The sequence below is a fragment of the Ipomoea nil genome, unplaced genomic scaffold (genome assembly GCF_001879475.1).
Source record: "Ipomoea nil cultivar Tokyo-kokei standard unplaced genomic scaffold, Asagao_1.1 scaffold1043, whole genome shotgun sequence".
Taxonomy (NCBI): Eukaryota; Viridiplantae; Streptophyta; class Magnoliopsida; order Solanales; family Convolvulaceae; genus Ipomoea; species Ipomoea nil.
In genome coordinates, this window is record NW_017617471.1 from 10,062,809 (window position 1) to 10,085,537 (window position 22,729).

At 32.3% G+C, this 22,729-nt stretch overlaps 1 protein-coding gene across 1 annotated transcript; it reads right to left on the reverse strand.

Moving 5' to 3' along the window:
* Positions 1-1,270: 1,270 nt before the first annotated feature.
* LOC109181244 (putative leucine-rich repeat receptor-like serine/threonine-protein kinase At2g24130) lies at positions 1,271-15,415 on the reverse strand. Its single transcript, XM_019330996.1, has 6 exons — positions 14,426-15,415; positions 10,326-10,619; positions 2,647-4,572; positions 2,176-2,542; positions 2,051-2,084; positions 1,271-1,388 (listed from the first exon to the last, which is right to left on the reverse strand). The coding sequence occupies exons 1-4, from the start codon at positions 15,357-15,359 to the stop codon at positions 2,193-2,195; spliced, it is 3,504 nt and encodes a 1,167-aa protein (XP_019186541.1). The 5' UTR covers positions 15,360-15,415; the 3' UTR covers positions 1,271-1,388; positions 2,051-2,084; positions 2,176-2,192.
* Between the last annotated feature and the right edge of the window lie 7,314 nt (positions 15,416-22,729).

Sequence of the window (22,729 nt, forward strand, 5' to 3'; positions counted from 1 at the left end):
TACTAATTATGTGACTAACCAACAAAGCTACTTTAACTTCAGTTAAATTGTATGTATATTATTTACTTATACACATATATATACTCTATATATAAAAGAGGGGGAGGGGAGGGTGGGCCCCCTCCAAGCATGGGCCCTGGGAAAGGGCAGATTGTTAATCACTATTAATTGTTTGACTTGGTTAAAAAATCAACTCTAAAATGTAAAAATTTAAAAAGCTGTTCAAAGTAGATTTTTTAATTAGCTTTTTGAGAAAAGAAATTATACCAAACAGCTATCAGCTAACAGCTAATTTACTAAACACCTCTCTACAATCCGCTAATGTTATCAACTAGTTATACTCTCTAATTAACCCAATCAGTTAACAACTAACATCCATTTAGAGTTGTTAGAATGTTTGTTTTAGACTTGAATAAACACTTCGTGTTACCATTGTAGTGTATCACAATATTTGCATATAATTGTTTACAAGCTTACATATTTTATGATCTTCAAATGGTACTGAATATACATTAAATGTTTTTTGCGTGGTATTTCTTTTTGGTCTTCTTGTCCACATGCTCAATAGACATCACACATATTACTTGCAAAAGGTAAACTTATCATTTTCCCCATTAGTAGTAAGAAGTATAGCCTATTCTTCACTCTATATCGGTTTAGGTTACACTGACATACAAAAAAAAAAAAAAAAAAAAAAAAAAAATTACCTTTGCATACTAGTTTATTGCGTCCCGCATTATTTAAGTTATATGTACACTAGTGCCTACAACTAATATTCGATCACCATGTGGCTGCTAGCAAAGTAAAACTTATAAACTTATTTTAGATTATGTTAGTTGATCAGTTGTACTAGCATGAGTTATAGATGTAAAATTCTAAAGATAAATTACTACTTATTTTGCTATCAATTATTCTCTCTGTCCTATTTCGCCTGTCTTACTTACTATATATTCATTAGTTAAATCAATTTTTTCATCTTTATTTATTTCTATTTGTATTCTCTTATAATTTTTAAATTTGAATTTTTTGTGTTTAATAGTACTTGTAATGTAACTTTTAAATACATAATTTTTACATATTAATTTTAATATTTAAAAAAATTAAACTGTAAATAATTTCAGACAAGGCTCGTTAACCAAATTCGACCCATAAAATGGGAGTGAGGGACTAAAATGTTTTTGACCCTACTAAGTAAAATTAGACAATATGTTTAAGCAAATGTAATAAAATAAAATTACAAAAAAAAAAAAAAAAGAAAATAAAAAGGAAATAAAATGAAATGACAAGATCTTTCCTTATGGCCAATGCTCCCAGTGGAGGTACACACTGAATTAGTATATATTTCCACTTCAACTTAGTTCATCTTCCAGATCTCAAAGCATCCTATCCTGCATCAAGTTTCAAGTTTAGTTCTTTGTATCACACACCAAACACAATTTCTTAGACTGTACTATTGGCAGAAATGAGGGACGAAATACAATAATAAAATAGTGCTGAACTCATATGCCAAGCTATGGCGGCAAATTATACAATGGAGTAGGAGCTATCTTGCATTATGGAACCTGATTGAAAATGACATTTATATTATGTGTTTGCAATTAACATATTATCAGCTTAAAGTTAACTGATTATATATCTATAAATAAATTGAATGTACATAATTTGTTAATTGCATGCATATAATTTATTAATTACAAATATGTTAGGAAAATTGTAATTTTTGCTAGCTCCTTACAAATATGTCAATTATTAATGTCACCCAGGAATTATAAATGGTTTAAATTTTGTCTCTCAATTTTTAAAACATGACATATATTGCCTCACCTCCCCTAATAGTGAGAAGGAGAAACATTGTTGTCAGCGAAAGAAAAACAAATGAAGAATGAAAAATGAAGGAAAAAAAATGTGGTCTTCAAACAGGAAAACATAATTTGAATGTCGTTTTGGAGCATTGTTGGACTATAATCCATGATATAACAATTTAGCCATGGCATGCAACACTTCGAAATCGGAAATAAATATAGAACATGTACTTGTAAAGAATAATTACCGTTATATTATTCCTCAGCTTAAACCTTGTAAATCTACAACAAAAGAATGATTGATCAGTAAGTTAAAAATTCAGATGATTTTTCATTCCACTGAAATAAATCAAGATAGGAATAAACTACTTACCAGACAATATTGTTAGATCAAAGACAAACTTTTTGAAACTGGACTTGGATCTTTTTCAATGTTATAACAATGTCTTTGAAGTTTGGCCTTGCATCAGGAGATTCAGCTGCACAATTTAAAGCCAATTCTAGTAAAGTGGATACACACTCCAACACACCACTTGATTTTTCATCTTTTTGCCCCAACAAATTGGTATCTGCAACTTGAGCTACACCATCAGGTAGTGAATCCTTTATCCAACTCTTTAAAGTCACGCCTTCAATGAACATCTCATCAGTAGGTTTTCTTTTTGAAAGGACTTCCATCAACATAATGCCAAAACTATAAACATCACACCGTATAGATACAATCCCCTCTGATCCATACTCTACAATGGATAAAAATCACTATTAACAACACAATTTGAAAATTTATATTCTCTTTTATGAAAAAAAAAAAAGAGAAAAAAATGAGAAACATAAAAATGTTTACCTGGTGCCATGTAACCCAATGTTGCTAAAGTCTTAGTATGCATAAAGCTTTCCTCGGTGCCCATCAATTTTGTTATACTAAAATCACTAACATGGGCTACCATTTCTTCATCTAATAGGACATTGCTAGGCTTTAGATCACAGTGGACTATAGACGTTGAATAACCATGGTGAAGATATTCTAAAGCGCATGCAACATCAATCATTATGCTGAATATTTGTCCAATGCTCAATGAGTTTTCTGAATATAACCATTCCTCTAAACTCCCATTTGACATGAACTCAAGGATCAAGGCTTTAAAGTTCTCTCCACAACAACCAGTTATGACCTTAGTAAGATTTCGATGGCGAACATTGCGCAACACTTGGCACTCAACATCAAAACTCTTGTCTCCATCATCTGATTGGTTAAATACCTTTACCGCAACAATCATTCCATCATTCAAAATGCCCTTATAAACAGACCCAATACTCCCAGTACCTACCAAGTTGTTAAGACTGAATCCACTGGTGGCTCGAAAAATTTCATTGTATGAAATCCTTTGTACTTCTATTGCAGACAAAGGATTTTCCACCACATTTGGAGGGTTATGTTTTCTTTTATACCTCACCAATATATAAACAACAATAATGACAGATATTGTTATTACCACAGCTGATGGCACAGTTGCAACTAGAAGCAATCTTTTCTTGCTTGAATTATGAACATGATTGGCTTGGCATGGTGGGACATGGAACCTTGGAAGTCCACATAATGGTCCGTTTGACACAAACTCTTGATCAGTGAAGTTTGCAAAGCACCCCCCAGATGGAATTTCACCACTCAAATCATTAAAAGAAACATCGAATCCCTTGAGATTTCTAAGTTTTTCTAAAGATTTGGGGATTGAAGCAGAGAGATTGTTGTGCGACAAGTCCAAGATTTCTAAGCTCAAAATGTCACCAACTGCATCAGGAATAGTACCTTGCAGTGCATTGTACCCTAAGGAAAAGTTAATCAAGTGCTGTAGGGAACCAATTGTGGGTGGGATACCTCCTGAAAATTGATTATGCGATAGATCTAAAGTTATCAACTCACTTAAGCGTCCAACTTCATGAGAAATAGAGCCATTCAACAGATTGGAGTACAGGCTGAGCTGCAACAGATGTTTCAGGTTCCATAAGCTCACGGGTATTCCAAAAGTTAATTGATTCAAGCCTAGTGAAAGCCTTGTGAGTGAAGTGAAATTTCCAAAGCAATCCAATAGGGGACCTGATATGTGATTCCGCGACATGTATAATTCTACCAAATTGTGTAGTTGGCAAAAACCACTTGGAATGTCTCCAATGATAGTGTTGTTAGAAAGGCTTATTCTTTGAATGTCGTGTAGCTTTCCCAGTGATTTGGGAATGTGGCCGGCCAGGTTGTTGAATGGTAAAAGCAACACACCCAAGTTGCTCAAATTTCCAATCTCTTCTGGGATGCCACCCTTCAGCTCACCACCTTGAATAGATAACCATTGAAGGGAAGTTGAAAGATTTCCAATTGAAGCTGGAAGGACAGCTTGCAAAGGGTTACGAGACAAATCTAGCATTTCCAAATATTTGCAGTTTGTCAATGAATCAATAACACTCAATTCTGAGGAAGAAGGATCATTCCTAAAATTATTTGAAGCGAGGATCAAATCTGTGAGATAGGCAAGTTTTCCAAGAGAGTTGGGAATCGGGCCGCTAAATTCATTACCGTCAAGTTCTAAACGACTGAGCATAGAACAATTTGATATAGACTCAGGTAGGACTCCGCTGAAGCTATTCGCACTCAAATATAGTTGTTGTATATTTGGTAAGCCAAAGCACATGGTTGAAGGCAGGCTTCCATGAAGGGAATTGTCACTAACTTCAATTCTTTGTAGTGTTGAGATGTTGAAGATAGTTGACGGAATTATACCTGCCATGAACTTATCTTTTAAGCTTTCACAACTAATAGTTTGCACACTTATACCACTTAAAATTGATAGATGATATTTATAAGAGTTATAATTGTTGAGCATATAACCATTAATGTGCAATCTAACTATTAGCTTAAACTTTTAGTTGAGTTAGAACACATGCTTCAATTTGGTTTAAGAGCCAGACCAAAAGTCACCCGATAAAAAATAGAGATTACGGTCCACGGTCCAAGTGTTGCTTGAGCTCAAAAAGTAATTGACTCGCACACGTGAGGGGGCGTGAACCATTAATGTGCAATCAAACTATTAGCTTAGACTTTTAATTGAGATGCAACACATGCTTCAATTATAATTACCATTTTGGTCATGCAATTGTTTCTCAAATTTTAATATTTTCAATTTCAACCAATTTTATCATCGAATTATTTAAAATTTCATACATTAAACCCTTTCAGGGATCAAAATAGTGATTTCTACATTTTTAAAATTTTGTCAATTTGGTCCCTAAAAGGATTTAATTGACGAAATTTTAAATATTTAGATGATCAAATTGGTTGAAATTGAAAACTATGGACTACATTGACAATTGGAAAACAATTGAGGAACCAAAATGCTGATTTTCTCTCTCTCTCTCTCTATGTATATATATATATATATATATATATATATATATATATATATATATATATATATATATATATATATATAGATAGAAGGATTCAAGTAGGAACTTAAGAATCAATCTAAACCGTCCAAAAATTGAAAATCAATGATCAAGATCAAGTTACAATTTAATTAGCAAATTAATCATAATTAATTACAAGGAATAATGGTGTCATTTTATTCATCATCCACTTAAAAGAAAATATTTAATCCTGATATTTTCCTTGATTTTAGGTGGCCAACATAAAGACGGATTATTTACGAGTTTGGATTTAATTAGGATTGTTTAGGTATTTGGATTTAAACAAGAAGCTCCAAATCTTACAGGTATTCTTATATTCTTCCAAAAGGCTGAACCTCAACCCTAAGGGCTCCCCACACCCCGGCCCGACAGAGCGGTGGGAGGTTGTAAAGGTCTTCTTATATTAATTATATCCATTGTTGCATTATTCCACCCTAACATTATATATATATATATATATATATATATATATATATATATATATATATATATATATATATATATATATATATATATATATATAGAATTAGGTTCTTGTGCAGTTAGGGTGCCCAGGTGCGGATGTGCGGTTTAATCTGGGTCATTCATCTCGCTTAAATTAACGTCCAGGATTGCCAAAATATTTTTTTAAAAAAAGCGCGGTGGTAATTTTATAATTTTTGCATGTAGGTCAAAATTAATGTGAGCGGTTTTATGATTAATGTGCGTGAGTTTTGTATATAAGATGTGTGAGTCTTGTGTGTAATGTGCGTGAGTTTTGTGCTTAATGTGCGTGGGGTTGTGCTTAATGTGTGTACTCGTTAAAACTTAAAGTGTAGGTTTTTGTGCTTAAGGTGCGTGTGATTTGTTCTTAATGTGAGTGGAGTTTGTGCTTAATGTGCGTAGGATTTGTGCTTAATGTGTGTGAGGTTAGTGATTAATGTCAGTAGTTGTTGAAATTTAAGGTGCGTGAGATTTGTTCTTAATGTGAGTGGAGTTTGTGCTTAATGTGCGTAGGGTTTGTGCTTAATGTGTGTGTGGTTAGTGATTAATGTCAGTAGTTGTTGAAACTAAGGTCTGTGAGTTAATACTTAAAGTGCGTGAGTTTTGTGCTTGATGTGTGTGAGATTGTGCTTAATTTGCGTGGGTTTTGTACTTAATGTGTGCGTGAGTTTGTGCTTAAGATCTAACACTTAAGGTGCACCATTTTTAGCTTATGCTTTTTTCTTCCAGAGACGCGATTTTTTTTTTTTTTAATTTTCATTGATTTGAGCCATTGATCTAGATTTGATCAACGACTCAGATCTAACCGCACGGGAAGCTATACCCGTACCTGAACCCTTCCATATACATACATACATACATACATACATACATACATACATACATACATACATACATACATACATACATACATACATACATATATATATATATATATATATATATATATATATATATATATATATATATTGGTGTGCACTTGAGTTGTGTTGTGTGTGCCATAATATGCTAAAATATTGAAAGAATGAATTCACGAAAATCAGATCGATGTTAAAGACTATATTGTGCACTTGAGTTAAATTGTGCGTGTCATAACGTAAATAATGAGTGTGTGGATGAAAAGACGTAAAACAAGTTGGTGTGCACTTGGGTTGAATTGAATTGTATGCACTTGGGTTGATAGAATATTGTGTGCACTGCAAATTATGCTGTGAGCATATGCTCACCTTGCATGGTGCGCACAAATTCATATCCATAAATTCTATACTGTAGATCCATAATTTTTATATTGTAGATCCATAATTTCTAGACTCTCGATGAGCTAAAATTTATACTTTAGATTCCAATTGTTGAACTATGTTTTCGCAAATCAGTGCAGTATAGAAATTATGGATATACTGTATAGAAATTATGGATCTATTGTATTTAAATTATGGATCCTACGGTTTTAGAAATTATGAATCTATTGTATTTAAATTATGGATCCTACGGTTTTAGAAATTATGAATCTAAAGTCTAAATTTTAGCCAACCGAGAGTCTAGAAATTATGGATCTACAGTATAGAAATTATGGATATGAATTCGTGCGCACCATGCAAGGTGAGCATGTGCTCACAACATAACGATTGGGTGTGCACTTGGGTTGAACTGTGTGTACTTGGGTTACATTATGTGTGTCATAATTTGCAGAATTAGTTTGTGTATGAAAAGATGTTAAACATTTTGGTGTGTACTTGGATTGTGTTGTGTGTGCACTCAGATAAATCTGTTTGTGCACTTGGGTTAACGAGTTTGTGCCACTCAAAAAAACTGATATACGAAATACCTTGTCCACTTAGGTTAACGAATTTGTGCATGCACAAGTATACGAAATACCGTGTGCATTTAGATTATCGAATGTGTGCACATGCACCAAAACCAGATTGATGTTAAAGACTATGTTGTGCACATGGGTTAAATTGTGTGTGCCATCGATACCCTAACACCCGAGAAAAAAACCATTAAAAATGATTAAATAAGGACCATCGATTAAGTAAGATAAAAGGCTACGATTAGTTCCTAGGTTCCTACTTTACCTAAAGATGAGTTGCTATATGATTGTTAATATATATATATATATATATATATATATATATATATATATATATATATATATATATATATATATAAATATAATATAGTGATCTTCCAATGATAACCCCTCCCCGTGAGAACTTGTGTATTGAAATTGTACATTAATGCACACAATCTTCTACATACATTGCACACAATCTATCTTGTAGTAATTTTTTTGCATTTGTATATTAGATTTTGTGCTTCATGTTGGTTCTCACATTCTCACTTAAAAGGTGGTTCTCATTTGTATATATACGCTTATGATTCCATGAGAACACACCTCTTGGAGATTTAAAAAAAAAAAAAAAAACCATTATATGTAGGGTGTAATAGATAAGATTAAAAAAAAAAAAAAAATACGGTGACACTTCTGTAATTATCGTCAACTTTAATTTGCAAACTTAAATACTTAAATATGAAATCTGTAACGACTAAATATGCAAATATAGACAAATTTTTAAAAATCAATGAAGAAAATAAATTTTAAAACTAAACCGGAAATTTTAGACCCTAAGCAATAAAATGTTAACTCTAAACAAAATAAAACAAAAAATTCAATCATAAACTCTAAAAATCCAAACCCTAATTGCAATGTATTTTTCCATTTTCGCAAATATAATTTTTTTTAATACTAAATGTGCAAACCTGATAAATTATGAGAGTGTTCAAGTTTGCATAGTAAAATTAGTGATAATTACGAAAATGCAACCCCATTTGTTTTTAACATTTGATATGATTCGTATTTTTCTAAATGTAAAACTGAGGTTGACTCTGAGTTTTCTTCTAAACACTTCTTCTTATGATCCCCCTCTCTCTCTCTATATATATATATATATATATATATATATATATATATATATATATATATATATATATATATATATATATATATATATATATATATATATATATATATATGTGGGCGGACCCCAGCATGGGGGCAGCTACCCCCCTCACCCCACCCCCACCCCCACCCCCACCCCATATATAACCCTTGTATGTATATATGTATATATAGTACAAGTTTTAGTATAAGTATAATAAAATAGATATAAATTAATAAAGGAAGATTAGATCAGGTGGTAAGGCATGTGAACTAACTTTCTAAGGGGGCAGGTTCAAATCCTTCATTAGTGTGTGTACAAATTTATTTACTCCTTGTGACTTAGGTATTTTTTATGACTTTTAAATACTTCGTATTAATTAATTGTGAGATTCACACACACACACACACACACACACACACACACACATATATATATATACATAAAACTTTCTTTTATATTAATAATGAGATGTGTTTATAATGTATTTTTAATTCAAATTATTTTATCAAATTAATTATGTTTTCATATTTTGTTATGAATATTTTTTATAAAATTTTGATGTGTTTTATTTTACGTCCACATCCAATAATATTTATGGCTATACTTTTAAGTGTTTTATTTTTTTTTTATCAAACTATCTGGGTAAATATATATATATATATATATATATATATATATATATATATATATATATATATATATATATATATATATATATCAATGAAAATTTAAAAAAAAAATGTGTGTCTGGAAGAAAGAAGCATAAGCTAAAATGGCGCACCTTAAGTGATAGAAACAATGACGCACCTTAAGTACTGATAGAAACACGCACCTTAAGTGTTAGATCTTAAGCACAACCTCACGCAGATTAAGTGCAAAACCCACACACATTAAGCACAACCTCACGCACATTAAGTACAAAACTCACGCACTTTAAATGTTAACTCACAAACTTTAAGTTTCAACAACTATTGACATTAAGCACAAACTCATGCACATTAAGTACAAAACCCACGCACATTAAGCACAACCTCACGCACATTAAGCACAAACCACACGCACTTTAAGTATTAACTCACAGACTTTAAGTTTCAACAGCTATTGACATTAATCACTAACCTCACACACATTAAGCACTACAAACCCTACGCACATTAAGTACAAACTCCACTCACATTAAGAACAAATCTCATGCACCTTAAGCACAAAAGTCCACACTTTAAGTTTTAACAACTACTCACGTTAAGCACAACCCACGCACATTAAGCACAAAACTCACGCACCTTACGCACAAAATTCACGCATTTTATATACAAAACTCACGCACATTAATCATAGATCCGCTCACCTTAATTTTGACCTAGATGCAAAATTACAAAATTGCCACTGCATTTTTTTTTTTAAATTTTGGTAATCCTGAACGTTGATTTAAGTGAGATAAATGGCCCAGATTAAACCGCACAACCGCACCTGGGCACCCTAACCGCACAAGAACTTAATTATATAATATATATATATATATATATATATATATATATATATATATATATATATATATATATATATATATATATATCACAAAAATACAGAAGGTAGACTATTTCAATATATATTCTCCAAAATGCGTAATATTATAACATACCTGTAAAACGATTTGCGCCCAGAGCTAGAGTCCGAAGTGCGAAGCATTTATGAAGCATTCTTGGGATTGAACCATATAGGAAATTATAAGTCAAAGAAATATTTTCAATCTTGGGAATATGTTGGCATATGTTTGTTGGAAGAGTACCGACCAGGCTATTTGCTTGTAAATTAAGAACTTGCAAGGAAGACATGTTGAATATGCCAACAGGTATGGACCCCGTTATTTGGTGATTTAGTTCCATGCCCAATATCTTCATGCTTATGAGATTACCAATCTCTTGTGGTATTGCACCTGCAAATCTTTTAGAAAATAATTAGTGGTGGCTCAATTCCATAATTAATTGCGGCTAATTTTGACTCAGCATAATTCTTCATGCAGCGCATCACGTGGCATGTACCCACGTCTCCTCCTATTTATGCTCTCCTTAATACGCATTTGCCTTATTTTTCTCTTCTTTTGAATTGTATAAATATTGTAGACATTTGCTTTTGTAATAGACCTCTTGCATCAATTATCAATTCATTATCCATCCTTAACTCTTTAGCTTTCCTTACGTAGACAAATATATATATATATTATTGTTTCAATTCTCTCTTTTGAGATTAATATATATATTTCTATATTCTCCCAATTTAGTATTTTTATTATTTCGTCATTTATTATATTTTCCCTATTATTATACTTCTATAATTCTCAATTTTTCGATCCTTCGCTTCCGCATTATTCCGCTATATTCCTAACAAGTGGTATCAGAGCGGTTTATTTGAGAATTATTTTCAAAGATGTCGACTGTTACTAAGTTCGATATCGAGAAGTTCGACGGGAAAATTAGCTTTTCTATCTGGAAGGTTCAGATGGAAGCCGTTCTAACCCAGAACGGTTTGAAGAAAGCGCTAGCTGGGAAGAAGAAGAAACCGGCTACAATGACAGATGTAGATTGGGAAGATCTGGATGACAAGGCACGTTCAACCATTCTTTTGTGCCTGTCTAAAGAGGTTCTACGTGAGGTGTTAAGTGAGACGACTGCGTCAGATTTATGGTCCAAGTTGGATACGCTTTACATGGCCAAAACTCTGGCGAACACGCTACGCCTGAAGGAGCGTCTGTACACAATCCGTATGACGGAAGGTACTTCTATTAAATCTCACTTGGATGAATTCAATTCAATTTTATTGGACTTGGAAAATATTGATGTTATAATTGAAGATGAGGATCGCGCTGTTTTATTGCCTGTCTCTCTCCCTAGATCATACACGCATTTCAAAGAAATTATGCTGTATGGTAATAGTAGTGATACCCTTACTTTCGACAATGTTAAGTCGAACCTATTGTCCAAAGAAAAGTTTGACTTTGAAATTAAGTCTGAGGACAAAGGTGAAGGCTTGACTGTAAGGGGTCGTTCACTTGAATCAGGGAGTAGCAATAAAAATTCCAGATCCAAGTCCAAAGGACATAAGTCCAACAAATCCTGTAAGTACTGCAAGAAGCATGGTCATGATGTGACTGAATGCTTCAAGTTGAAAAACAAGCAAGAGAGAGAAAAGAAGTCCGCTGAAGCTAGTGTTGTTGAAAGTGATTCAGATGGTGATGTGTTGTTATCTGTTAGCTCCGGTGAGAAACGGAGTGAAACCGAGTGGATTTTGGACTCTGGTTGTACATTCCACATGTGTCCCCACAAAGATTGGTTCATCTCTCTGGAACCGGTTGATGGTGGAGTTGTCTTGCTGGGTAATGATACCCAATGCAAGGTTAGTGGAATTGGAAGTGTTCAGATTAAAACTCATGATAACGTTGTCAGGACTCTTACCAATATTCGGTATATTCCTGATTTGAAACGCAATCTGATATCATTGGGCACCTTGGAATCTCTGGGGTGCAAGTACACAGCTGAAGGTGGAGTTTTGAAGGTCATAAAAGGCTCTCTTATTCTTATGAAAGCTTCTCGTTCTGGAAGCTTGTATGTCTTGCATGGCAGTACTGTGACAGGTTCAGTAGCGGTATCCTCATCGATGTCTGATGCGGATCTCACTCAATTATGGCATATGCGTCTGGGGCATATGAGTGAGAAAGGCATGCATCTCCTGAGCAAAAAAGGCCTCCTTGGTGGTTCAGGTACGGGTAAATTACAATTTTGTGAGCATTGTATTTTTGGGAAACAAAAGAGGGTTAGTTTCTCTACTGCTACACACCGTACCAAAGATGTATTGGAATATATACATTCCGATTTATGGGGACCAACTAAATTTCAGTCTATGGGAGGCTGTAGATATTTTATGTCTATTATTGATGACTTTTCTCGTAAAGTCTGGGTCTATTTCCTGAAACATAAAAATCAGGCATTTTCTATTTTCAAGAAGTGGAAAATACTTGTTGAGACTCAGACAGGTAAAAAAGTCAAGAAGCTCAGGACAGACAATGGCTTGGAATTCTGTGAGTCAGATTTCAATGACTTTTGTGCGGCAAATGGAATCGCCAGGCACAAGACCTTGCCTGGTAAACCCCAGCAAAATGGTGTTGCCAAACGTTTGAACAGGACTCTATTGGAAAGAGCTCGTTGTATGCTCTCTAATGTTGGGTTATGGAAACGGCGTGATTTTTGGGCCGAGGCCGTTTCTACTGCATGCTATTTGGTAAATAGATCTCCACATTCATCCCTTGATTTCAAAATTCCAGAGGAAGTTTGGTCAGGTAATCCTGTTGATTACTCTATCTTAAGAGTTTTTGGATGTCCTGCTTATGCTCATTCCAGTACGGGTAAATTGAACCCGAGAGCTGTCAAATGCATTTTCCTTGGTTATGCCTCTGAGTCAAAAGGGTATCGTCTATGGTCTCCTGATTCTCAGAAAATCATTCTGAGTCGAGATATCACTTTTGATGAAAATGCACTACTTTATTCTGGAAAAGTTCCCAGTACAGATGAGACACAGAGTACTAGTGAGAAGGTGGAGTTTGAATTCAGGCCTATTGATAGTGTTACTACTACTGATGGTAATACTAAAGATGATGCATCTACTAGCTCCGCACCTCTCGTCGAGCCACAACGAGAGTATTCCATTGCTATGGATCGGCCTAGGAGGACAATCAAGAAACCTGCTAGGTACGCTAGTGACGATGAAACCAATATGGTTGCTTATGCTCTTTCAGTCGCATAGGAAGTTGATGGTGATCCATCCTGCTATTCTGAAGTTTTTCCTATTGCTAAGTTCAAACAGTGTTTGAGTTTAGTCGGCTGTTCCAGTTGTTAATTCCCACAGTGGATTTGATCCAAGGTGGAGATTGTTAGAAAATAATTAGTGGTGGCTCAATTCCATAATTAATTGCGGCTAATTTTGACTCAGCATAATTCTTCATGCAGCGCATCACGTGGCATGTACCCACGTCTCCTCCTATTTATGCTCTCCTTAATACGCATTTGCCTTATTTTTCTCTTCTTTTGAATTGTATAAATATTGTAGACATTTGCTTTTGTAATACACCTCTTGCATCAATTATCAATTCATTATCCATCCTTAACTCTTTAGCTTTCCTTACGTAGACAAATATATATATATTATTGTTTCAATTCTCTCTTTTGAGATTAATATATATATTTCTATATTCTCCCAATTTAGTATTTTTATTATTTCGTCATTTATTATATTTTCCCTATTATTATACTTCTATAATTCTCAATTTTTCGATCCTTCGCTTCCGCATTATTCCGCTATATTCCTAACAAGCAAATCTCCAAAATCAACCATTAATTTATGCATGTAATTTAGAGTTGGTTTGGAAACTTATTAGAAAATGACTTTGTAAAGTCATTTTTTCAGATTGTTCTGTGTTTAGATATTTAAAGGAGAATCACTCTTCATATAAGAATTGTGAACAAATATGAGTTGTTCATCAGTTCATCTAGTAGATCTAATGGTTCAAAATAAGCTTAAAAAAGACATGTTAATTTTATAAATACTAGAAACTTTGAAGTTTGTAATATTTATAAAACTAGTCCAATTTTATTCATCACTTTTCAACCGTTGATTTACTAGATGAACATCTCATATTTGTCCAAAGTTGTAAGGGAGAGTGCATATATGGGTGATAAATAATTTGGTTACCTCTCAGGAGATTGCCGCCAAGAGCTAAATATTCAAGGTTGCTTAAATTTCCAATTCCGCTTGGTATCAGCCCTTCAAAATTGTTGTAAGAAAGTAACAAGGCTTGGAGGTGAATGCATCTTGATAAGCTCTTTGGGATTTCACCATAAAACTTGTTTTGAGCTAGATAAAGGGACACAAGTGATGTAGTAACACTATCGCACATGTTTGGAGGGAGATTACCAGACAAGTCATTTGTTGTTACAGCAATTACTTGTAATGTAGATATGTTGAAAATACTGGACGGTATTGTACCCGTCAACTGATTATCCTCAACGCCAAACACCTTCAACCTACCAAGATTTCCAATCTCTTCTGGAATCACTCCTTGAAGAAAGTTGCTACCTAGGCTCAAAAATTCTAACGTCGAGATGTTGCCCAGTAAGGACGGCAATAAACCAGTAAAAGTGTTATTGTGCAGATCGAGGTATTTGAGTTTAGGCAAGCGATAAAGCCACCCCGGGAGATTTCCGCTGAGGTTATTGAAGCTACAATCAATGGATGTCAATCGTCGGAGTTGAGCCAACTGTGGGGGCAAGCTGCCGGAGAAGTTATTCCCCTGCAAATTGATGGAAACAAGGAAAGACACGTCTGCTAATTCCGCAGGCACTTCACCAACAAGTTGCAGCCCTGAAAGATTGATGCGAGTCACCCGGCGATGTCGAGAACCGCAAGTGATTCCAATCCAATCACACGGGGAGGTGCGGGTGGACCAATTGGTGGCCAAAGCTTTGAGAGGGTCGGAAGTGATGTGAGCTTTCAAAGAAAGAAGGGAAAGTTGGTCGGTAGTAATGTTGGTCGTCATAGACGACAGGGCCAAACTGGGCATTAGAGATTGGATCAACAAGAAGATAGCAAAGGTTATGGAAAACAGAGTAGATAACGTTATCTCCATGATTAAGGTTGGGAGGAAGGGATAGCATGCATGCTCTTAGTCATGTTTAATTTGATATATATAAAAAACATTTTCAAGACTTTTCAGGTCAACCCAGATCATGATAGTTCATACGTGCCAACTTATTGCGGGTCAGCGGGTGTTTAATTTTTTTTATTTTTTTTTTCTAAAAAAGTAAAAAATAGAAAATAGAAAACAAAAGCTAGAGTTAATTCTAACCAAGGTCTCTTCTTTGGTGACATTTCTAAATTTAGTTCTAAAGAACAAGTTTTGTTATTTAACACTCTTAGACTATCATATTTTAATTTGAATATTTTTAATCCTTTCGATGAGTTACGATATTACATCGTTTGATATTTACAATATTTCTAATGTGTTCAAAATATGAGTTACATACGATATTGAAACACATTGATATCCTTAAATTGACAAATAACAAAGGAAAAAATTTCTTACACATATCATAACTTATATTTCTATGAGTTAAGATATTACATTCTTTGATATTTACGAATTACGGTATTTCTAATGTGTTCAAAATATGAGTTACGATATGTGTAAGGATTTTCCTTAATTTGTTATTTGTTAATTCTAACGGTAAATTAATGAAATTTTTAGCGAAAAACTAATGGTGACAGTCAAATGAAAGTCATGAATGTAATATGACAAAATTAAAAGAATGCGACTACATGTGATAATGTAACAATAGTCGAGACTAAAAGTGGAGGTTGCTCAAAGTCATGGATGTAATATGACAAAATTAAAAAAATAAGACTAAATGTGGTAATATCACAATAATCAATGATTAAAAGTGAAAGTTGTCCAAAGTCAGGAATGTAACATAACAAAATTAAAAGAATAGGACTAAATGTGACAATGTCACAATAGTTGATTATATTAAAGGTGAAATTTTTTCTATAAATAATAAGTATTAATAGAAATAATGAAAGCAATGCTTACCCCCCCCCCCCCAGACACACATATGAGTGTATGTAAATATTGAGATCATGTAGTTGGGTGTTATAGGATTAAAGTATTGTGATGGACTTGATTTTTTTTTTCTTTTGCTAAATTGTTTACTTGGGCGAATACGATTATATTATAACGGGCTATTGTAAATGCATATTTTAGTTTTGTTTTATTAGGCTTTGTGTTTATATAGTTTTGTTTAATTTTTGATAAATAGTCTATGGGTAATAATATATTAAAATTCTTTATTTATAATATTTAATAAGTATTACCTTTTATTAAACTGATAATTTTTAAAAAAATTTGCATATTGTTATTTTATATTAAAAATATTTTTTGTTCTATGTGTCTATGTATATGTATATACCTAACGAGATCTTTATACAACTGGGCATTAGGGTTAAAGGATTGAAATGTTGGATTATTTTATTATTTTATTTTTTGGCCAATACAATTGTAATGAGATGTTGTTAATATATATTTTTAGATTTATTTCATTTGCCTTTGTATTTTTTGAAATTATTGACTTTATTACGAGGTAGTATGTGTTCAATACACATTCTCTATCTATTGTACATTAGGCTTTGTATTTATTCATTTATTAATTGTGTTTTATTTATTTATTTAGATGAATAAAATAATATTAATAATTATCTTCTACATGTATATGTGTGTGTGTTTTGGGACTATGCCTAATAATATTTTATGTATGTGTAATTTGCATAATATTATGTTTATATGGTAAGTACATTGAAATTATTTAAATTTAAAATTTTCAAATCTCGTGCAATCACACGGATGAAATACTAGTTAAACTCAAAATCTTACAATTAACGTTTGCGTCAAATGAATTCGTATACTACAGCTACTACGTACACACTTCTTAAAGACTTTTCAATTCAATCCCTCTCAACTCCTAAGCATGAGATAATAATCCAAAAAATTCTAACTTGGAATGAGTCTTAAGATTAGTCCGGGTTTGGTAAGACATCTCTCAGTGAGTGGCGGAGGCGGGAGCTGGCAGAAACCTCAGATCGGTTGGAAATTTTTAACGAAAATGACATCTTAAGTGGTTTCTTTTTGATACAAATATAAAATATATATGTGTTTCTTTCTAACTTAGATCGAGTCAAAGTTGATTCGAGTTTTTTTGGGATAAGACAAAGAAATTAATATATTATACATTCAAAATGGATAATGAGTGAATCAAAAATTGATTATTAAAGTTGACCTTTTTGAGTTCAAAAATAAAGATGGAAAGACTTGGAATTAGAAGCCTTTTTCCCATATTAAAATGGGAAGAAAATTTACACTAATATTAAGAAATTGTAATTTTGCATATTTTCTTAATTTGGATATTGATAAAATTTCTATCAAATTGAATAACGGACTATCTGACTCAGATTCTCGATTGAGCAGTCAATTAAATAAAACGGCAGATAAAGAGTAAAGCGGAAGACTAAGGCAGAAAGTAAATCAACACATATGTTTGTTTACCCAGTTCGATACAATGTGTATCTACATCTGGGGGACGATCACGGAGGCGTCCAATCCACTAACTAATAATCCAATGTACAAAGGTAGAGAAAAATACAATCTCACCCAAGTGCCCCACACAAGGTCAGTACCCAGTCTACAATGGTTTAGTGGATTGTTGAAGTCGGAGAGCCACACATGCAGAAGTCCAATGAAATCCCTTAAATTGGAGAGCTAACTCTGATGTAGTCTGCTTCAATGACGAAGTCCCACGTTGTTCCCACAACTGAGTGATTCAGTTGTCTTAGCGTCGTATCGGTTAAGCAATGTTGATACTTCTCAAGTTTTTCCCAAAGATGTGTATTTTGTTTAGTATAGGGTGTTGGGGCTTTGATCAATGCAACCCTAACTTCTGAGCGAATGAGGATATATATACTTCTTTGATTTGGACACTCTCCAAATATAACTCTGATTGTAGATGGTATGACTTTTTTGTGAAGAAAGAAATCTTTAAAATTTGGTCCATACCTTTCACGCTGATCCGCTGATATTCTTTCCAAAACTGTCACCTCATAACCGCGTTCTAACTTTTTAGAAAACTTTCCTTTATCATATTTTCAGAGGCTTGATTTAGCAGTGCGTCTGTTGATTGTACTGATCAGTCAGTCTTCTTCGAAGATAAACAGACACCAAGCTAAACTCTATCTTAATTTGCCACAATAATATTATCAATTATATGTTGGGACTTTTCTTTCAGAAATAAAAAACTATCAGTAATATATATACAATTCTCTTTTAGAAAAAGTTTGATTTGTATAACATAAATGTTCTCTCGCGAGAAAGGCAAATGAGAATATATAAACATACACATTGAGTCACCGTGATTTACATCCTCCCACAAGCTCTGTCGGGTCGGAGGTGGGGGGCCCTTAGGGCTGGGGATTCAGTCTTTTGGGGTAAGAGAATATATAAACATTTTCGAGACTTGTTAAGTCAATCCAAAGCATGATGTAGGTCATACGTGTCAACGTCGGTACTTATCTTTCACTATGCGGCCTTGCGGGGGTGCAGTATTCTTTTTTAAACATTTTTCTAAAAAAAAATGAAAAATAGAAAATAAAAAACAAAAAATGTGTTTTTTTAAGCATTAGTTTTCATTTTTCTAATTTAACAAAGATTTGAGAAATAATTTTTTTTTCTTGTTTTTCAGATTTTTTTTTAATTCAAAAATACACATTATTTCATCATCATCCACATATCTATGTACTCTACTATCACATACCTACCTAGCGCATCACTACTCTTATATACTTTTCTTCTATCATTACTCTTATTCATACATGTATAGTCTACCACTTTGACTACATATAAATTGTTTTTACGTACTCTACTAGCCATTTTCAAATATGAATCCTAATACAATTTAGAACTATCTTAATACAAATGAATATTATGGTGTACTCGAAATCATCTTGAAACCTATATACACACATAACCGAAGTATCATAAAAATTTTACTACTATATCTGAATCCATTTGATCATGTCCTGCCATCAACTATTCAAACCCGTCCTATCAAGGGTCCTATTAGGCTTTGAGAGGTTAGGTACTATGTATTATTTTAGTTCTTGTTATGTATGAATATCATTCTTATCTTTCAAATTAAAACTTAAATAATGTAGAATTCAAAATTTTGAATATTCAAAATAAAATTTAGAACTCAAAATAACCAATCAGATCCAACACACACATGCACGAACACACCCCATCGGTATTATTGTCACCTATCACTAAGATTATTTGTAATTTAAAAAAAAAAATCAAATTTCAAATCACTATGTATTCTTTTATTTGAAAAATCATATAGAAAATAGATACTGAAAACTTTTTCAATTTTTCTACCATCTCTCTAATGTAAAAGAAAAAAAAATATGAAAAAAGAAAGCAAAAAATGAAAACATAAAATAATTTTTTTTTTTTTTTAAAAAACTAAAGTGACCCACGCGACTCCAAATTCCAACCTACTTGCCATGTTAAATGGGGAAGAATATAATGAATACATTCCAAAAAAGTCCAACACTCCTGATTGGGAGATTCATTAGCTTGGAATGAGGTTTTCAAAAAAAAAAAAAAAAAACAAAGCTTGGAATGAGTCATCGAATATCCGATGAGAGGTGGGTAATTTTTCTTTTGTTTTTTTATTTTTATGAAAAAGTAGTGTGTGAAACGATAAAATATTTTTAGTTAATTTTTTATGTTACTGGCTCTATTACATTGTAATATCTGTTCATATACTTTCTCAACCTAAACATAAAGAACCAATAATGCCTCCATTAAGGCTCAAACTCACAACCTTCCAAATGAAAGTCTAATTCGGGTACCATTAGACCACATAGTCCTGATTTTTCTTTTGTAATTAATTATCTAAAATTTCAAAATTATATTCAAAGAAAGATTTAGGTCAGACCAACTATTAAGTAGTGTGATGACACATCTGTTACTAGAATAAATACCCCTTAGGTACTCTTCCATTGATATTCAAAAAGTTATAAACTTTTATATAGACTCTTTTATATTATGACGACTTTTCTAGATATATATTTTCCTCTCAAATATAAATAACATATCTATATAAAACAAACGACTTAGATTTAGAGAATAAGAAGGAAAATATTTTTTTTAAATCCCAAAATTACCTTTTAGGTTTGACCTGCAAATAACACTTAGGACCAAATCAGGTACAAATGTCATAATCGAGGACCAAATTGAGTAATTTTGGTAATCGTGGACCAAATTGGTGAAATCCTCATAGTCGAAAGACCAAATCAGTCATTTTCTCCCAAAACAAGTATCCTCATATTTGCTATCCTCAATTCCCAAAAAGCCCCTGTCTCTTTGACTGAAGAGTTAAATTCACACAAATTTGTTACTGCTAAATTGTTCTATACCTTCACCTGCTAAATTATCAACTCCATATATATTACCATAAACTTTGATAATACGTGGTCCTCACGCTTCTATTTACTTCTAGTAGGAGTAATATATCCTTTTTTTTCCATCATTATTTACTTTTCACTGTTGGTGTCTCTCTTACCTTTTTTTTTTTTTTTGAAAAAATCTCTCTTACCTATATTACCATAATAAACTTGATGGTGGTCCTCACTCCTCAAGCCTCTTTTATGCATTGCCACCTCTATTTTTAAAATTGTTGTTTAATTTTATTAGTAATAAAAATAATTTTTATTAGGTGTTTATGTCTCGCAAAGATTTAACTGAATGAGTTCAAAGAAGAGGTCAAGTTCCCGAATATGTTATTGTGATCAAAAGGTCTCGAATATGTGATAGGAGGGTATATTGCTTCACAATGGGCTTATTTTAAATATGATTGTGCAGATGCATGGATTACTCTATAAGTGAATCGGATCAATAATTACAATGAGCATGTACGCTTTAATTGTACTCATGAGAATGTTATATTGAATTAAAATGGAATGAAATTTTATTTTTTATATTTTATTGTGATCTTAATGTGTTTTTACAGTTTTTATATTTTTATAAAAAGGTAAAATAATGCATACAAAAAATTTGAGTTATAAATTAAAGAATATTATAATAACAACAAATAAAATTAATTTTATCATTAAAATTTATTAAACGTTAGATACTTGTTTTCCATTAATAGGAAATGATAGAAACGCTGCTTCGTCCTTTTCTTGTTTTTCCCAATTTCTCATGCATGCATATTAATGGAAAATGATTTATTGCTGAAATCCTATAATGGCATTAATTTAATATGTGAATAGCGATTGGTTTGTCTGGTTCTGACTTGACTATGAGCCAGGGTGGGCAGCAATAATGTAGTGACATTTTTATAATTATCGTTAATTTTATTGTACAATTTTTAACACCATACTATACTGTGCATTTTTTAACAATAAATAGTGCATTTTTGGACAACTTTTAAAATAGTAATGAAAAAATTAATTAAATTTTAAATCTAAATTGTAAATGTCAAACCCTAAGCACTAAACAGTAAACCCTACTAAATCAAATAAAACGAAAAAGTTCAATTATAAATTCTAAAATCCAGATTCTAAATGCACTGCATTTTCACATTTTGCAAAAATGCCATTTTAATTATATTAGAGTGCACTTTTTAATATTTTACCGTGTATTTTTAACTACATAATTTGCATTTTTGAAAAATCATGAGAAGTGCCCAACATAATGTTAAAAGTTGCAAAATAAATACAAAAACCTCACTGCATTTTTTAAAATTTTGATTTGATCCTTCAATTTTTCCACATATATGTCTAAGATTGGTTCTTAATTTTATCCTGAAGAGTGTGTTCTCATATATATATATATATATATATATATATATATATATATATATATATATATATATATATATATATATATATATATATATAAGAGTTAGTGTTGTTAAAATTTGAAAATTAAAGGATCATGAGTGGTTAACTTGGACCAAGGATAGTAACAATTTGAATGTCGAATAATTATGGGTGATCAATTTGAAAGTCGAATGACTACAGATGCTCAATTTAAAAGTTTAAGACTAAATGTGACAAAACTAATGTATTCAGAAAATCACATATGACATTAATTAACTCAATAAATATTTGAATTTATTGAAAAATGTAATTAAACTATTGAACTAGAAAAAAAAAAAACAAATAAATCATCAAACTTAGAAAAAAGATGAAATTGACCCATTTTTAGTTGTTATCAATAGGTTACCCTTCCAAATTAAACTCTCTTTTCTTGTTGAATCTGAATAATTTGAACAAAAATTAAGCTGGTGTTCTTGCTCTTAGATCACATTTATAGAATCAAACACATAAAGTGAGATAGAATGTACAATGTGCTAGTTGTTTGTAGTAGACTAGCAAAACCTTCCTCTG